General features: G+C 41.1%; 1 protein-coding gene across 4 annotated transcripts in view; it reads right to left on the reverse strand.

Annotated features, from left to right (window-relative positions):
• Window positions 1-886: 886 nt before the first annotated feature.
• LOC139583799 (nuclear receptor-binding protein 2-like) overlaps window positions 887-19,201 on the reverse strand; it is an 82,445-nt gene continuing 64,130 nt past the window's right edge. For 3 of the 4 annotated variants that reach the window (XM_071415269.1, XM_071415271.1, XM_071415272.1), the window contains exons 6-17: window positions 19,091-19,185; window positions 18,797-18,820; window positions 18,606-18,713; window positions 18,381-18,436; window positions 12,835-12,930; window positions 12,214-12,346; window positions 6,589-6,742; window positions 6,278-6,413; window positions 6,099-6,152; window positions 5,847-5,910; window positions 4,931-4,986; window positions 887-4,834 (exon numbers count right to left, since the gene is read on the reverse strand). In XM_071415269.1, the coding sequence (XP_071271370.1) occupies window positions 4,754-4,834; window positions 4,931-4,986; window positions 5,847-5,910; window positions 6,099-6,152; window positions 6,278-6,413; window positions 6,589-6,742; window positions 12,214-12,346; window positions 12,835-12,930; window positions 18,381-18,436; window positions 18,606-18,713; window positions 18,797-18,820; window positions 19,091-19,185 (1,057 nt within the window). In that variant the 3' untranslated portion in view covers window positions 887-4,753. The remainder of the gene's footprint in view (window positions 4,835-4,930; window positions 4,987-5,846; window positions 5,911-6,098; window positions 6,153-6,277; window positions 6,414-6,588; window positions 6,743-12,213; window positions 12,347-12,834; window positions 12,931-18,380; window positions 18,437-18,605; window positions 18,714-18,796; window positions 18,821-19,090; window positions 19,186-19,201) is intronic. The other variant, XM_071415270.1, reaches the window with a different exon arrangement.

Raw genomic sequence — 19,201 nt, forward strand, 5'->3', positions numbered from 1 at the left:
ACATTCATAGCTGTGTTTGTCATAGTCAGGAAAGGTTAAAGGAAAATCTGCATATTCAAACAATAAGTCGCTACCCTGCCCCTGTTTTGGTAAATAGCTGAGGGATGGGGCTATGGATGAAAGGACTGACCATCCCTCAGAATTAAAGTTTTAACCATGTTTTGGCTTCTGATGGGGTAAGACCGTTGAACTAAACCCAGACTATCTGCATTGTGTGCCCCCCCTCCAACCCCTCTTTTACACTGCTGCTACTCTCCGTTTATCATATATACTTTCATGAACATACTACCTCAATTGGCCCGACCAACCAGTGCTCCCGCACATTGGCTAGCCTGGCTATCTGCATTGTGTCCCGCCACCCACCAACCCCTCTTCTATGCTACTGCTATTCTCTCTTCATCATATATGCAGTCACTTTAACCATATGTACATACTACCTCAGTCAGCCTGACTAACCGGTGTCTGTATGTAGCCTCGCTACTGTTTTTTCACTGTCTTTTTACTGTTGTTTTTATTTCTTTACTTACCTATTGTTCACCTAATACCATTGTTGCACTGTTGGTTAGAGCCTGTAAGTAAGCATTTCACTTTTGTATTCGGCGCACGTGACAAATAAACTTTAATTTGATGAGGCAAGTTATATTCTCAAAGAAAAAAAGGATGTAGCAATCACAGATTGACCCTTTAAGTAAAACCTCTTTCACTAGTGTGACCTCCCCCTGGTCACTGTCTGTCTGCTGTTAGGCCCCTCGAACTGAAAGTAACAGCTTGATTTGGGGGGAGAAAATGGTTACTTATCTGTGTCTTAAAGTTTAAATGTTTGTCAGGACACCAAGACCAATAATATATTTAAAAGAATAATAATAATCTTCAAACAGTCTCACCATGATGTGACAATTTTTTTTTATTGTCATTCATTGCAGTACAATAATTTACAGAAGGATAAGTAGAACACGTCCAGTACAATACAGAGCCTACATTAATTCAACAGAATCCACACTGAGGAGAAAGTGATCACTACAGAAAAAGACTGATGAATGGGCATACATTTTTCTTGAGCAGGTCCCCCCTGGAGTCAGTCAATGACTAAGGCAATCTTGTAAAAGCAAAGTCTGAACAGTTTCAGCTATTATTAATACATGCATTGCAGATTATGAGACCAGATAAGAGCAACAGCAGCACCACTCTAAGCATTCACACCTCTGTTCAAGGTAAACACATTTATCTACACAATATTCTACCGATAACTCTTCTCCCAGAAATGTTTCCCTCGAGACTAGCTGATAAAAGGCTGGACATTTTAAGAGAAATTAGCAGATTATGCAGCATCTGTACAGGACTGCAATTGTAATGGGGCCACAGCTTTACAGATAGCATAAGAAACAAATGTAATATTGTTAACAGATGCAGATACTGAAGAATATATACTGTTCAAGATTGATTTAAGAACATTAATTTTTTTCTCCTCCCTAAAAACACTGGCAACTTTTTAAAGCCATCCATAATTTACTAAATCCATTTAGTCCAAAATCCCTTATTACTTGACTCTTGCTTTCTTTAAAAAGGCATTGGGGATCTGTTAATCTCTTGTGGACAGTCTACTGGGTTAACCGAGATTAGGGATCTGTGGACATAAAGGCTAAATAGCACATTTATTAACGCAGAATTCAGCTTCAACCTACTGTACATAAGTATATAATGCTTTTTTGTGTTGTGTACTGTAGTTGTTATCTTAATTTGACCAGTTTTGTCACAGGAGTAAAATAATCCTACAACAGGATTTCATTAAACTTATAAAAAAAAAGAATTTCCAAATGGGAAATTAGTTTTGATAGGCTATGGTTTAGGTGTAGCCTATGGCTATATTTCGAATACACTTGTATGTCGTAGTGGAGACCAATATCCATCTTGTGTTATTAAGCTATAGAAAATAACAGTTGTTGATGTACATTAGAATAAATGTACTACTGCGACATTCAATCTGGTGCTTTGGCATTTGAGCGAGCGAGAGAAAAAGATAACTGCGGGTTTTCAGTGAATTTTTGTAAATCACAAGTCTCATTTGAATTTCCTGCGGTGCAGGAAAATTCTCAGCGACAACAGAATGATCAAATTAAGATACAATATCTGTATCATTCAGTAAACCAGCAATTGATTGCTCCCAAATTATTTTTATTCTGGGCTTTATTTCTTCTGAAATATTTATGAAAACCCTCCATTTATATTCTTGTTCTAAAATGTCTCAATTGGAGTGGAGTATATTCACTATATTAAGTACACATATTCTATGTGTTTAGCTACAATTCTATTTCTAGAATGGATTTAAACATTTCTGCTGTGGCCCCTCTTCACATTCACAATCTGGTTTTCAGAATAAAGGAAAATAAAAGTATATCATTCTGTTGACAACACAATAGCCTGAATTGTTGACTGTCTAGGGGAGTTTTTCATCTTATTCTGAAGTTGCTTTATGTTGCTGTGTAATGTTTTATGGGTTTTGTACATGGTAGGTTGCCATCACAGGCACTTTGCAAGTCTTTGGCTTACAGAACACTTTCACAGGGAAAACCCTTAAAGAGCACTACAGACTAAAAGAGAGGCATCATCTCATTGCTCATTACTACTAATGCATGGAGAGTCATTCAGGCTAGTAAAGGATTGGTAGAATGCACTGCGAGTATGTTTGAAGACCATTATACACCATTAAAACTTAAACAGAAAAAGAGGTCTGTGCAACACCAATGCTGTTCATAAAACTATGCAAACATGAATAAGTTAAGTGTTAGCATGTTTAGCATTACCAGTGCATGTTGGACGGTTCTCATCTTTGTCAAAGTTACTCTCACTAGACATTTCTACAGTAGGTATTGCTGGGGCTTATAAAACTAGGGAGTCATTTTATAAAAATTCTTATTTTTTAAGATTATTTTCCAAAAACAATTAACATTTCTGGAGTTATAAACTATTAATTAAAGTACTGTAAATTAACATGAAAACATAGCTGTTTTATTGGTTCGTATCGAATTAACTATGTCCATCCATCATTGGAAATATCTCTACTGGCAGTACAGTAACAGTAGTGGCATTATGGAGGAACAAAGTCATGAAGACATTTTAAGGCATTACATCCCTTTTTAGGCAGGGGTAATTGTCAATCTTCCACTGCATTGTGGGATAGCTGAACATACAGTGCATTTGGGAAGTATTCAGAACCCTTGATTTCCCCCCCCCCCCCCCCCCCCCCACATTTGGTTACGTTACAGCCTTATTCTAAAATGTATTATATATTTTTTCCACTCAATCTACACACAATACCCCATAATGACAAAGTAAAAATAGGTTTTTAGAATCTTTTGCAAATGTATGAAAAATAAAAAACTGAAATAACATTTACATAAGTATTCAGACCCTTTCCTCAGTACTTTGCTGAAGCACCTTTGGCAGCGATTACAGCCTCGAGTCTTCTTGGGTATGACGCTACAAACTTGGCACACCTGTATTTGGGGAGTTTCTCCCATTCTTCCCTGCAGATTCTCTCAAGCTCTGTCAGATTGGATGGGGAGTGTCGCTGCACAGCTATTTTCAGGTATCTCCAGAGATGTTCAACTGGGTTCAAGTCCGGGCTCTGACTGGACCAGTCAAGGACATTCAGAGACTTACCAGAAGCCACTCCTGCGTTGTCTTGGCTATGTGCTTAGGGTCGTTGTCCTGTTGGAAGGTGAACCTTATCCCCAGTCTGAGGTCCTGAGCGCTCTGGAGCAGGTTTTCATCAAGGATCTCTGTGTACTTTGCTCCGTTCATCTTTACCTCGATCCTGAAGGTTCTCCCATCTCCACAGAGGAACTCTGGAGCTCTGTCAAAGTGACCATCGGGTTCTTGGTCACCTCCCTGACCAAGGCCCTTCTCCCCCGATTGAACAGTTGGGCCGGGTAGCCAGCTTTATGAAGACTCTTGGTGGTACCAAACTTATTCCATTTAAGAATGATGGATGCCACTGTGTTCCTGCGGGACCTTCAATGCTGCAGAAATTATTTTGGTATCCTTCCCCAGATCTGTACATCGACACAATCCTGTCTCGAAGCTCTACGGACAATTCCTTTGACCTCATGGCTTGGTTTTTGCTCTGACATGCACTGTCAACTGTGGGATCTTATATAAACAGGTGTGTGCCTTTCCAAATCATGTCCAATCAATTGAATTTACCACAGGTGGACTCTGATCAAGATGTAGAAACATCTCAAGGATGATCAATGGGAACAGGATGCACCTGAGCTCAATTTCGAGTCTCATAGCAAAGGGTCTGAATACTGAAATAAGGTATCTGTTTTTTATTATTAATACAATTAAATATTTTTAATGCAAATATTTCTTTAAACCTGTTTTCACGTTGTCATTATGGGGTATTGTGTGTAGGTTGATGAGGAAACGTTTTTTATAATCCATTTTAGAATACGGCTGTAACGTAAACAAATGTATACATTCCGAATGCACTGTAGCCATGATGTCTATGGGTCCTCCAACCAGAGATGCTTCCTGTCCCTCTCAATCCTGGCCTATCCTAGCCCTGTATGGGATGATCCACCAATCATCAGCCCCAGTCCCAATCACCAGGCCCAATCCCTCAAACCATCACTGGACACGACCCCTCTGATCCTGGCTGAGGGATCCTGCCTTCTGGCTCCTTTCTCTTTCTGTTCGACTGGTCAATGCATGAGGCCCCTCTCTGTGAGCCAGTTTTGATAACGGACCCTTCTCACTGTGTGGTTCCAGAGGCTTTGCCCTTGTGTCTGGTGAGCGCATCCTCAAGGAACCCTGCCAGCTTCTCACAGTCCTCCTGCATGGGGGTATTACACAGGGTTAGATCATTACAGGATATCGATTATAATGATTAAGGCCATTTGCAATAACATTACGCAAAAATAATACCTACCTCACTTATGAAAGCGTAGTGAACAAGTTCATTGGCAAGGTCTTTGGAGCTGTCATCTGAAAGATTCATTCAAAATAGTTGAGCCTCATACAACAGTATGCAATAAACACTATTGGTGTGCATGGCCAAAGAGCTCTATTTTCATGTCATCCAACAAATGTAAACCCCTGGAGTATACTAAATGGTATTGGCAACGGTGCTATGGTCAGATGACATGGAAATTGAGCTATTTGGCCAAGCACACCAGTGGTGGGTTTGGCGTCCGAAATAAGGATGCATAAGCAGAAAATAACCCCATACCTACTGTTAAAATGTGGTAGATATTTGATGTTATGGGGCTATTTTGCCTCCACTGGTCCTGGGGCCCTTGTTAAGGTCAACGGGATTATGAAGTTTACCCAGTACCAGGACAATGTAGCCCAAAACCTGGTTGCCTCAAATGGATCTCCCAGCAAGACAATAACCCCAAGCACACATCAAAATCCACAAAGAGGTGGTTAATTGACCACACAATCAACATTTTGCAATGGCCATCTCAGTCTCCAGACTGGAACCCCATTGAAAACATGTGGTTTGACTTGAAAAGGGCAGTCCATAAGCGCATATTAATTATATCAAGGGTCTGCAAAGATTCTGCATGGAGGATTGGTCTAAGATCCCTCCCAATGTGTTCTCCAATCTCATAAAACATTTGAGGAAAAGTCTCAGTGCCATTATCCTCGCAAGGTGAGGTATTGAAAAAAGGGGTGTAAAAAAAATCTCTATCTGAGCAATTGTGTATTATAATTGTGACTTTTTTTGTTGTTGCATACAATAGAGCTCAGTATTTGTATTTATTTATTTTTTGCTCATCTTTATCAAGGGTGGCAATAAATTAACTGTATTAACAGATATGAAAGTGTCCATTAGAACTCACTTGGAAGGATGTCACAGCTGAGTTGTCGATGGAGCTTGTCATCCATCTTAAGAAACAGAGAGAGCTAAGGAGAGGAGAGAGGAATACATTTCATTAACCCAGAATATGCTTATCCCCCAAATGCAATTAGTTGTGGGGATCCAAGGATAAAAAAAATAAGTAGAGGGGATGTTTTGTCATGTCAGTTATGGTAACTGCAAAAGGCTGCCGTGAGATGGACGCCATTACTTAAAAGATTATAATCAAACTCACATGAGTTTTGGTCCCTTCTTCATTTGACTCCAAGTTACAGTGCATCTGAATTACCTGCAGCACACCATCAGACCAACATTGCATTAGAGTGATAAGCGTACTTTAACTTGCAACACTGTCTCTCTCACACAGACATAAACAAATAGAATGAGATGCGGACACACACACACAGACCTCACCTTTCTGCTCTCTGTCTCTTGGGGCTCAGGGGTGGGGGTCTTTACCGACTCCACCTGTTCATGGGACAGGGAGAGGGCACGGGGAACGGGGTGGGGCCGCGATAACGCAAAGTTCATGAGGGGGTATATCCCATTCCTGAGGAGGGGGATTCAAAATGAAGTCAGGAGCCACAGGTGCGTATATAATACAGGTGCGTATATAATAATGAACAAGGCAGTCCTCTCAGGTTGCGTCCTAAATTGCATCTTATTCTCTATATAGTGCTCTACTTTTGACCTGAGCCCAATGGGTGAGTGGAGTTAGCCCTTACTTGACGTCCTCCAGGAACTTGTCCAGCTCCAAAGGGGACACATGGGAGTACTTGAGCTGCACGCCAGGCCGGTCGCCATGTTTGATCTCCGCCATGAGACCGTTGGGATCAAAGGACTTGGTCTTCTCCTCCACACAGTTCTCTGGGAGCAGGTCTGGATAGAGAGGGGAAAGGGAGCTTTACATGGATTCCACACCAGGTTGTCTATTAGCAAATTAAATAGAAAAATGTTTCCACTTCCATTGTAACGAAAGATACATCCCACAAAATCTACATAAGACTATTTTTCAGCTGTCACATGACAAAAAGGAAATTAATGTGGAAACATTTTCTCTCTCCCATAGAAATGGCTAGCCTGGATACCACTCTGTTCGTGTCATCATGCCACTCCTTGTCATACCAAACAGACTGGTACCCAGGCTAGCCAAACAGACTGGTTCCCCCGGCAAAATAAAAGTGATTCCTCATGAAACCCAGACCAAAAACATACCATGATTTGGGGGATTTTCACAACATTTAATCCAAAGAGCGGTCTTGTGGTTGAAGGAATGTTGGCATATATTTGACAATTGTCTCTAAAAGCATAATTGAGAAATAATTAATCAAAATTGGCATATTTCTGACATTTTGGCCTTACCCAGGCCTTCTTTAAGATTCCATAATGTTTAATTTGTAAGTGCTACAAAGCAAAATTTGGTGTCATATGAAGCTTTACCACTTTCGCTGTAATGTGTTTTCTTTCATTAATTTATAAATATTGAAAAATAAACATGAATATATTGAAAAAAACGTTTTTGATCCAAATTTTTCACTATATTGTTGAACATAATATACTCTATGGGCATATCAAATATAATTTTATTTGTCACATGCGCCGAATACAACAGGTATTACAGTGAAATGCTTGCTCAAAGCCCTTAACCAACAATGTCGTTTTAAGAAAAAGTGTTAAAGTATTTACTAAAATAAACTTAAGTAAAACATTTATAAAATAAAAAATATACAAATAATTAAGGAGCAACAATAAAATAACAGTAGCGAGGCTATATACAGGGTGTACCGGTACAGAGTCAATATGCGGGGGCACCGGTTAGTCGAGGTAATTGAGGTAATGTGTACATGTAGGTTGAGGTAAAGTGATTATGCATAGATAATAATGTTCCAGAGTGGAATCTCTGCTACTTTTACTGTTATGATCCAACCTGTAAGCATTACCAACAGAGTGAATGTGAAAATGGATTCAAAATGGTCCCCCCCTACTGGCGATTTGCAGGATGTGCAATGATACAAGTAAAAGGAGGGTTGTGATTGGTTACATTACCTATACCAATTTCTCTGTATAAAATGGGTCATAACTTTAAAACTAGCAGAGGTTCCACTCTGGAACTTTGATATGCCCGTAGAGCATATTATGTTCAACAATATATTTAACAATTATTAAATAAAAAAAATAGTTTTTTCAATATTCATATTTTTCAATATTCATAAATTAATGTAGGAAAGTTATTGAAATCAAAATACTACTCATATTATCGAACAAGCAGTAAAGCTTCATCTGACACCAATTTTGGTTTGTAGCACTTACAAATTAAACATTACGCAGTCTAAAAGGAGGCCTGTGTAAGGCCAAAATGTAATAAATATGCCAAATTTGACAGTGCCGTAAAAGCCTTGGTTTCATGCATGTTAACATTAGAAGCCTACTCCCTATGTTTGCTTTATTCACTGCTTTAGCACATTCTGCCAACCCAGATGTCTTAGCCGTGTCTGACTCCTGGCTTAGGAAAACAACCAAAAACCCTGAAATTTCCATCCCTAACTATAACATTTTCCGCCAAGATAGAACTGCCAAAGGGGGCGGTGTTGCAATCTACTGCAGAGATAGCCTGCAGAGTTCTGTCTTACTATCCAGGTCTGTACCAAAACAATTTGAGCTTCTACTTCTAAAATGTCATCTTTCCAGAAATAAGTCTCTCACCGTTGCCACTTGCTATAGACCACCCTCTGCCCCCAGCTGTGCCCTGGACACCATATGGGAATTGATTGCCCCCCATCTATCTTCTGAGCTCGTGCTGCTAGGTGACCTAAACTGGGACATGCTTAACACCCCGGCCATTCTACAATCTAAGCTTGATGCCCTCAATCTCACACAAATTATCAATGAACCTACCAGGTACAACCCCAGATCCGTAAACATGGGCACCCTCATAGATATCATCTTAACTAACTCGCCCTCCAAATATACCTCTGCTGTTTTCAACCAAGATGTCAGCGATCATTGCCTGCATCCGTAATGGGTCTGTGTTCAAACGACCACCCCTCATCACTGTCAAACACTCCCTAAAACACTTCAGCGAACAGGCCTTTCTAATCGACCTGGCCGGGGTATCCTGGAATGCCATTGACCTCATCCCGTCAGTAGAGGATGCCTGGTTATTCTTTAAAAGTGCCTTCCTCACCATCTTAAATAAGCATGCCCCATTCAAAAAATTTAGAACCAGGAGTAGATATAGCCCTTGGTTCACTCCAGACCTGTCTGTCCTTGACCAGCACAAAAACATCCTGTGGCGTTCTGCATTAGCATCGAATAGCCCCCGTGATATGCAACTTTTCAGGGAAGTTAGGAACCAATATACACAGGCAGTTAGGAAAGCTAAGGCTAGCTTTTTCAAGCAGAAATTTGCATCCTGTAGCACAAACTCAAAAAAGTTCTGGGACACTTTAAAGTCCATGGAGAATAAGAGCACCTCCTCCCAGCTGCCCACTGCACTGAGGCTAGGAAACACTGTCACTACCGATAAATCCACAATAATTGAGAATTTCAACAAGCATTTTTGTACGGCTGGCCATGCTTTCCACCTGACTAGCCCTACCCTGGTCAACAGCCCTATGCTCCCCACAGCAACTCGCCCAAACCTCCCCCACTTCTCCTTCACCCAAATCCAGATAGCTGATGTTCTGAAAGAGCTGCAAAATCTGGACCAATACAAATCAGCCGGGCTAGACAATCTGGACCCTCTCTTTCTAAAATGATCTGCCGAAATTGTTGCAACCCCTATTACTAGCCTGTTCAAACCCTCTTTCGTATTGTCTGAGATTCCCATAGATTGGAAAGCTGCCGCGGTCATCCCCCTCTTCAAAGGGGGAGACACTCTAGAACCAAACTGCTACAGACCTATATCTATTCTACCCTGCATTTCTAAGGTCTTTGAAAGCCAAGTTAACAATCAGATTACCGACCATTTCGAATCTCACCGTGCCTTCTCCGCTATGCAATCTGGTTTCAGAGCTGGTCATGGGTGCACCTCAGCCACGCTCAAGGTCCTAAACGATATCATAACCGCCATCGATAAGAGACATTACTGTGCAGCCGTATTCATCGACCTGGCCAAGGCTTTCGATTCTGTCAATCACCACATCCTCATCGGCAGACTTGATAGGCTTGGTTTCTCAAATGATTGCCTCGCCTGGATCACCAACTACTTTTCTGATAGAGTTCAGTATGTCAGATCGGAGGGCCTGTTGTCAGGACCTCTGGCAGTCTCTATGGGGGTGCCACAGAGTTCAATTCTCGGGCCGACTCTCTTCTCTGTATACATCAATGATGACGCTCTCGCTGCTGGTGATTCTCTGATCCACCTCTACGCAGACGATACCATTCTGTATACATCTGGCCCTTCTTTGGACACTGTGCTAACAAACCTCCAAATGAGCTTCAATGCCATACAACTCTCCTTCGTGGCCTCCAACTGCTCTTAAATGCAAGTAAAACTAAATGCATGCTCTTCAACCAATCGCTGTCCGCACCTGCCCACCCGTCCAGCATCACTACTCTGGACGGTTCTGACTTAGAATATGTGGACAACTACAAAAACCTAGGTTAGACTGTAAACTTTCCTTCCAGACTCACATTAAACATCTCCAATCCCAAATTAAATCTAGAATCGGCTTCCTATTTTACAACAAAGCATCCTTCACTCATGCTGCCAAACATACCCTTGTAAAACTGACCATCCTACCGATCCTCGACCTCGGCGATGTCATTTACAAAATAGCCTCCAACACTCTTCTCAACAAATTGGATGCAGTCTATCACAGTGCCATCCGTTTTGTCACCAAAGCCCCATATACTACGCACCACTGCGACCTGTATGCTCTCGTTGGCTGGCCCTCGCTTCATACTCGTCGCCAAACCCACTGGCTACAGGTCATCTACAAGTCTCTGCTAGGTAAAGCCCCGCCTTATCTCAGCTTACTGGTCACCATAGCAGCACCCACCCGTAGCATGCGCTCCAGCAGTTATATCACGCTGGTCACCCCCAAAGCCAATTCTTCCCTTGGCCGCCTCTCCTTCCAGTTCTCTGCTGCCAATGACTGGAACGAACTGCAAAAATCTCTGAAGCTGGAGACTCTTACCTCCCTCACTAGCTTTAAGCACCAACTATCAGAGCAGCTCACAGATCACTGCACCTGTACATAGCTCATCTGTAAATAGCCCATCAAATCTACCTCATCCCCATACTGTATTTATGTATTTATCTTGCTCCTTTGCACCCCAGTATCTCTACTTGCACATTCATCTTCTGCACATCCTACCATTCCAGTGTTTAATTTCTATATTGTAATTACTTTGCCACCATGGCATATTTATTGCCTTACCTCTCTTATCCTACCTCATTTGCACATGCTGTATATAGATTTTTTCTACTGTATTATTGATTGTATGTTTGTTTATTCCATGTGTAACTCTGTGTTGTTGTATGTGTCGAACTGCTTTGCTTTATCTTGGCCAGGTCGCAGTTGCAAATGAGAACTTGTTCTCAACTAGACAACCTGGTTAAATAAAGGTGAAATAAATATAAAATTTAAAAAGTGCCCGATTGAGTAGGCGGTTCTAAATATATAACTTTCATAGTTGTATGATATAGAATGCGACCTACACACTTCCTTAAACCTAAAATAAGTAAAGAAGTAATTTTGTGTGGAAGTCAAACTTTCTTTATGTCGGAGACAGACACAAAACACATGAATAGAACCAAGAAAAAGCGCCCTTTTCACAGCGCATCTCCCCTTGTCGATAGGGTGGACACACGCTGTTTAAATTGTCAAAATGTTGATTTAGACATTCACAAATTTTGACTATCACTAATGTCATGATATTTTGGATAAAGTAATAAAGGTGAAATATTTTGGGTAGATGTTCCTAAAACTGATTGTAACTATATATATCTATTGTAAAGTATGATATCATCATATTTGAATATGGTTTATTATACTTGTATTATATACTAGATCATTCCGGTTGAATTTCAGGTGAAAGCGAAAGGCCATAGATTTGAGGGTGGTGAAAAACTACTACATTATTCAAAATATTGCCTTCTTGGTAGATTGTTGAATACAGCCATATCAAAACTGTGCAAAACGGCTGTCAGCTCAAGAGGTTTTATTTCTGAATTATGCTTTTAGATTCAAATCCTTCCTCCAATTCTATGGATGAAATGTCGTGAACATCCCCAAAATCATGGTATTTTTTTTGTCTGGGTTTTGTGAGGAATCACTCAAACGGCAATTCCACATACTGCATGCTGTGTGCTTTGGGGCTCCAGAGACTGAGGAAACACTCACACTGGTTGCTGATGAGGCAGTGGGCAGCCAGAAGCTTGAGGGAGTGGACCTCAAACAGCACGCGGTGGAATAACAGGTCGTGGGCTGTGGGCCGCTGCTTGGCTTCATGACGTACACATGACTGGGTGAACTCCTACAAGAGGGAGTGGAGCCAAGTTAAAGCTATGTAGTGGTTAGGGTTTGATAAATGTAGAGTATGTCAAATTCCATTTAAAATGTGAAGTTTGATTTAACTTGACCAGATGGTTTTCTTTCCTGACCATGTGACCTAACAAGGAAAAACTCTGTCTGGTTTCCTGGTCAGGCCACGCAGTCAAGGAAAACTCCTGTCCCTATTGACAGCGGCAGGTAGCCTAGTGGTTAGAGCGTTGGGCCAGTAACCGAATGGTAAAAATCTGCCGTTCTGCCCCTGAACAAGGCAGTTAACCCACTGTTCCCCGGTAGGCCGTCATTGTAAAATAAGAATTTGTTCTTAACTGACTTGCCTAGTTAAATAAATCCAATTGACAACGTGTTTGTTTTAATCAGAGAAAGATTCATGTGTTCATGTGTTTTGTGCATTTGCCCACTGTGTTGCTAGGCTATATTTGGGCGATGAAAGGAAACATGAGTGAGACTCACTCTCATGAGGGGATCCTCCAAAGACTGGCCTGCGTTGGTGATGGCCTCCTTGGAGACAACAGCATCCCCATTAGCCTGGATTTCCAGGACAGCCATCTATAAATAAATGAGGTTATGTTAAGAATGGACATCAGAAGCAGTGCATGGGTAAAATCATCAGGGAAGCCAAGGCAGGTTGTAATATGGCTTTTTTCCCCCTATGTGTTGTGATACAGTTGAAGTTTACATACACCTTAGCCAAATACATTTAAACTCAGTTTTTCACAATTCCTGACATTTAATCCAAGTAAAAATTCCCTGTTTTAGGTCAGTTAGGATCACCACTTTATTTTAAGAATGTGAAATGTCAGAATAATAGTAGAGAATGATTTATTTCAGCTTTTATTTCTTTCATCATATTCCCAGTTGGTCAGAAGTTTACATACCAAATACTAATTGAGTGTAGAATTGCCTTTAAATTGTTGAACTTGGGTCAAGCGTTTTGGGTAGCCTTCCACAAGCTTCCCACAATAAGTTGGGTGAATTTTGGCCCATTCCTCCAGACAGAGCTGCTGTAACTGAGTCAGGTTTGTAGGCCTCATTGCTCGCACACGCCTTGACTTTGTTGTCCTTAAGCCATTTTGCCACAACTTTGGAAGTATGCTTGGGGTCATTGTCCATTTGGAAGACCCATTTGCGACCAAGCTTTAACTTCCTGACTGATGTGTTGAGATGTAGCTTCAATATATCCACATGATTTTCCTACCTCATGATGCCATCTATTTTGTGAAGTGCACCAGTCTCTCCTGCAGCAAAGCACCCCCACAACATGATGCTGCCACCCCTGTGCTTCACGGTTGGAATGGTGTTCTTCGGCTTGCAAGCATACCCCTTTTTCCTCCAAACATAACGATGGTCATTATGGCCAAACAGTTCTATTTGTGTTTCATCAGAACAGAGGACATTTCTCCAAAAAGTACGATCTTTGTCCCCACGTGCAGTTTGCAACTGTAGTCTGGCTTTTTTATGGCGGTTTTGGAGCAGTGGCTTCTTCCTTGCTGAGCGGCCTTTCAGGTTATGTCGATATAGGACTCCCTTTACTGTGGATATAGATACTTTTGTACCCGTTTCCTCCAGCATCTTCACAAGGTCCTTTGCTGTCGTTCTAGGATTGATTTGCATTTTTCGCACCAAAGTACGTTCATCTCTAGGAGACAGGACGCGTCTCCTTCCTGAGCGGTATGACGGCTGCGTGGTCCCATGGTGTTTATACTTGCGTACTATTGTTTGTACAGATGAACGTGGTACATTCAGGCGTTTGGAAATTGCTCCCAAGGATGAACCAGACTTGTGGAGGTCCGCAATTTCTTTTCTGAGGTCTTGGCTGATTTCTTTTGATTTTCCCATGATGTCAAGCAAAGAGGTACTGAGTTTGAAGGTAGGCCTTGAAATAGATCCAAAGGTACACCTCCAATTGACTCAAATGATATCAGAAGCTTCTAAAGCCATGTCATCATTTTCTGGAATTTTCCAAGCTCTTTAAAGGCACAGTCAACTTAGTGTATGTACACTTCTGACCCACTGGAATTGTGATACAACTGTAAACAATTGTTGGAAAAATTACTTGTGTCATGCACAAAGTAGATGTCTTAACCGACTTGTCAAAACTATAGTTTGTTAACAAGACATTTGTGGAGTGGTTGAAAAACTAGTTTTAATGACTCCACCATAAGTGTTTGTAAACTTTCGACTTCAACTGTAATTGCGTTGTTTGCTTTATAACCTGCTAGTTCATGTGCCTTGACACTGTGATATATAGACCTAAGGCCGAGACAATAAGAAGACACAATGGCAGAATAAATTCCACCACACCTTTGTTTCATCACAAAACCAAAGAGCAACATCTGTCCGGTGAATGCGTAAAAATATATTGCATGTAACAAACAGTTATATGACATACAGCAAGGTCAAGCAAGTTAAATCTTCCGACAACTAATTAACTATTGCTTTATAACCAAGGCGAGTTACCAAGTTGCAAAGAAAACAGGCGCTGCTTCCACTATTCCAGCACCATTTCAACATCATCTAATCACCTATGCTTAGTCTAATACAGTGACAACTAAAAGATAACAAAAACAATTTAGTCCAATCAACATAAGCTATATGATGTGGCTATCCATGGTAATGATTTATGTGTGTGTGAGACTCTACTTGCAGAGAAATGCCAGTACCATCCTCCTCTTTCATGTTGCCTAAACGGTCTATGACTCTGTGATACAAGCTTTTAGTTTTTGTTGTCCTAGTCCACCTGGCTAAAATGCTTGCTCGCTAGCCTAATTTCCCTTTAATGCGCAATGATGCGCCAGGCCAGCTAGTTAACATTAGCCTAACATTTCTACATCTAGCTACATGTTGAACTTACATCCTCTCAGGCCAGGGGCACAATGTATGAATTCATGGTTTGATCAGAATCGCCGTTATAATCATTGGCCAGTATGGAGAATTAATTAAAACCACAAGTCCAAATCCCTATCTCCATCCATGACGAATTTAGGAAAGGGACAATTTTAGCTAGCTAGCTACCGGAGGATAACGACAACTTCTAATGTGATGTGATTGGTCTGAAGCCAAATCCAAACTGGCTTACCTTGGCATTCATGAATACACACCACTGATGGACATGGGTGTATTTGTATGGTCTGTGTGGTGTGTTCTACTATACACAGTGTCTGAAATATTAGGCAGAGGGGCCTCCCGGGTGGCGCAGGGGTCTAGGGCACTGCATCGCAGCGCCAGCTGCGCCACCAGAGACTCTGCGTTCGCGCCCATTGGCCTAGCGTCGTCCGGGTTAGGGAGGGTTTGGCCGGTAGGGATATCCTTGTCTCATCGCGCACCAGCGACTCCTGTGGCGGGCCGGGCGCAGTGCCGCTAACCAAGGGAGCCAGGTGCACGTTGTTTCCTCCGACACATTGTTGCGGCTGGCTTCCGGGTTGGAGGCGCGCTGTGTTAAGAAGCAGTGCGGCTTGGTTGGGTTGTGTTTCGGAGGACGCATGGCTTTCGACCTTCGTCTCTCCCGAGCCCGTACGGGAGTTGTAGCGATGAGACAAGGTAGTAATTACTAGCAATTGGATACCATGAAAATTGGGGAGAAAAGGGCGTAAAAATTTAAAATAAAATAAAAAATATTAGGCAGAGAGAGGACATGTGTGCACTGTGCTTATGAACACAACTTGAAGGTCTACAAAGAAGACAATGCAACACATCTATATTATAATACACTAAGCAGGGTCTACTCCTACAATTTTGCACAGATGTTCTAAAAAGAAGCGCATCATCCTGTTACATGGTACTGGCGACTTAATATTCCTCAATGTTTTGTATTATTTACCCAAAATGCTCATTGACTTGACATTCCAAATGACCATTAAATAAAGCCCCGGGTGACTATTTATATCAGGCTTTATTGGGTTTGACAAAGATTTACATTTAAAAAATAAAAAATAACTATGGCGTTATGGCAATGCCATTATGACGCCATTTTGCGCCCAAGGCAAAGCCTATAAAAGCGTAGGTCCAGCCGCTCAGTGTGAATAACAATAATCATGCAACAGTAGGCTATTAAACTAACCTATTCTAAATTGATCACAGATCATGACATTTACCCGAAAGAATTTGGCTACATTTAGCCTACATACACTACCGTTCAAAAGTTTGGTGTCACTTAGAAATGGCCTTGTTTTTGAAAGAAAAGCAAATTTTTTGTCCATTAAAATAACATCAAATTGATCAGAAATACAGTGTAGACATTGTTAATGTTGTAAATGACTATTGTAGCTGGAAACGACAGATTTTTTTTGTGTGGAATATCTACATGGGCGTACAGAGGCCAATTATCAGCAACCATCACATCACTGTTCCAATGGCACGTTGTGTTAGCTAATCCAAGTTTATCATTTTAAAAGGCTAATTGATCATTAGAAAACCCTTTTGTAATTGTTAGCACAGTTGAAAACTGTTGTTCTGATTCAAAGAAGCAATAAAACTGGCCTTTAGACTAGTTGAGTATCTGGAGCATCAGCATTTGTGGGTTCGATTACAGGCTCAAAATGGCCAGAAAAAAATAACTTTCTTCTGAAACTTGTCAGTCTATTCTGTTCTGAGAAATGAAGGCTATTCCATGCGAGAAATTGCCAAGAAACTGAAGATCTCGTACAACGCTGTGTACTACTCCCTTCACAGAACAGCGCAAACTGACTAACTAGAATAGAAAGAGGAGTAGGAGGCCCCGGTGCACAACTGAGCAAGAGGACAAGTACATTAGTGTCTAGTTTGAGAAACGGAAGCCCCACAAGTCCTCAACTGGCAGCTTCATTAAATAGTACCAGCAAAACACCAGTCTCAACGTCAACAGTGAAGAGGCGACTCCGGGAGTTCCTCTGTCCAGTGTCTGTGTTCTTTTGCCCATCTTAATCTTTTCTTTTTATTGGGCAGTCTGAGATATGTATTTTTCTTTGCAAGTCAATGTCTACACTGTATTTCTGATCAATTTGATCATTATTTTAATAGACAAAAAATGTGCTTTTCTTTCAAAAACAAGGACATTACTAAATGACCCCACACTTTTGAATGGTAGTTAATATAGTTTTGATATACATGTAGGCCTAGATTTATTCTAGATTTGACAAACAATAGCCTTACTTCTAGGATCCTTTGACTTTTTCCCGCGCCCAATGTTTTGAATTTTGCTTTTCATGAATAAACAAGCATCGGTAATATGCTTTGAATGGCTTCTGTTAATTTTCATAACCATTGTCATTAATTATATAATGCTAATATTTATAATATCTCTTTTTTTAAAGATTTTCCATTCACCCTTGAGAGGATTCTGCTGTTTCCACTGCGTCGGTCATACTCAGTCACAATTAATAATGCATAAGGACAAACATTTGACAAAGTCTGCATATACCTTCCTGCCCCAGTCTTCTCTCACGTGGCATTTTCCAGAGCTCGAACGTTCAAATACTTATTTGTCATTCAAACAAACCTCAACCCAAGGTAAATTCCAAAGGAAATGCATTACCCAAAATATTGTTTTGAAAGATGTGCTGTAAAGGTCTGTAGCAAGATTTTGGTGTTATGTTTGTGTGCCTGTTCATGGCAGGCACTTGGGTATCAGAAGCCACTGTTTTGATCATGAATACTTGATAGGTGATGTTTGTGCTACTGTAGTGGAATTCACAATGCTTTAGGCCCTATTACCTTACCACTGTAATGTACCCTTTTTCCTGTGTAAGCCTACACATGAAAAACTTTAAGAGAGCAATAAAAAAATTGAAGTTTGACTCTCCATTTCCTGATGGTAATCCTTTCTGTGGCAATGATTGTCACAGGCCTACACATTTCAATAACTTAACAATACAATAGTTTTATTTACACAAAGCTCAGATTTGCTAGCAGTCCTAAAAGACAAAATTCATTGATCAGAATTAAATAATTTTCTTAGCGTCCGTAAGGACGGAGAGTAAGGTTTATAATACATTTATAAACTATTGCAGCTGGGTGCTCACCTCTAGAGCACAAATCCCGAAGGAGAAGATGTCAATGGCATAGTCATCCTCAGCCGCTAGACACAGAGAGAGAGAATGTTTATTCTAACATGTAGGATATTAACTGCCTAGTCACAGCATGGTGGGAAATTCCGGAGTGAAACTGGCAACCAATAAAAGCATGAAGACCAGACATACAGTACATATACTGTATCAGAATCGAGGAAGGCTCAGTAAAACACTCACAGCCGTATTCAGGAGAGAAGAAGTGCAGGTTCCTCTGCTCGTCTCGGTGTGCACGGACTTTACCATGAACACTGGCCTCCGGAAACACTGGGAGGACAAGACAGACAGCTAGAAAATCAAACCCAGACCACACAAGAGTATTGTGGCGTTCACTGAGAATTAGATGTGCGGCACACTTATATGGTTCTTACCATTCACAAACAACCGGTGCCATACTGTGGATAGAAAAGAGCAGGGTGTCCAGTATTACTTTCAGTTGCATAGATAGAAGAACAATGATAATACATATTTGGGCAATTGTAGTACACACAATGTACAGTATAGGGGATTGCTAGTATGCAATGCTAACTGTTACTGCTACCGTTTATTCCGATGAAGCTCTCAAGTCACAATTGAACTGTTCCTAATGCATGTTACCACAGGGTTAGGTTTAGGTTGTAGTTAGGTTCGGGTTAATATTAGGTAGAAAGTCTGCGGCGTAAGACCTGAGCCAATCTTGATGAGGCCGTTGTGTTGGATGAAGATGGTGTCACAGGTCAGGTTGCCATGGATGATGGGCGGCTCACAGGAGTGCAGGTAACTGGGGGGTAAATAAG

Source organism: Salvelinus alpinus, chromosome 8 (genome assembly GCF_045679555.1).
Source record: "Salvelinus alpinus chromosome 8, SLU_Salpinus.1, whole genome shotgun sequence".
Lineage (NCBI taxonomy): Eukaryota > Metazoa > Chordata > Actinopteri > Salmoniformes > Salmonidae > Salvelinus > Salvelinus alpinus.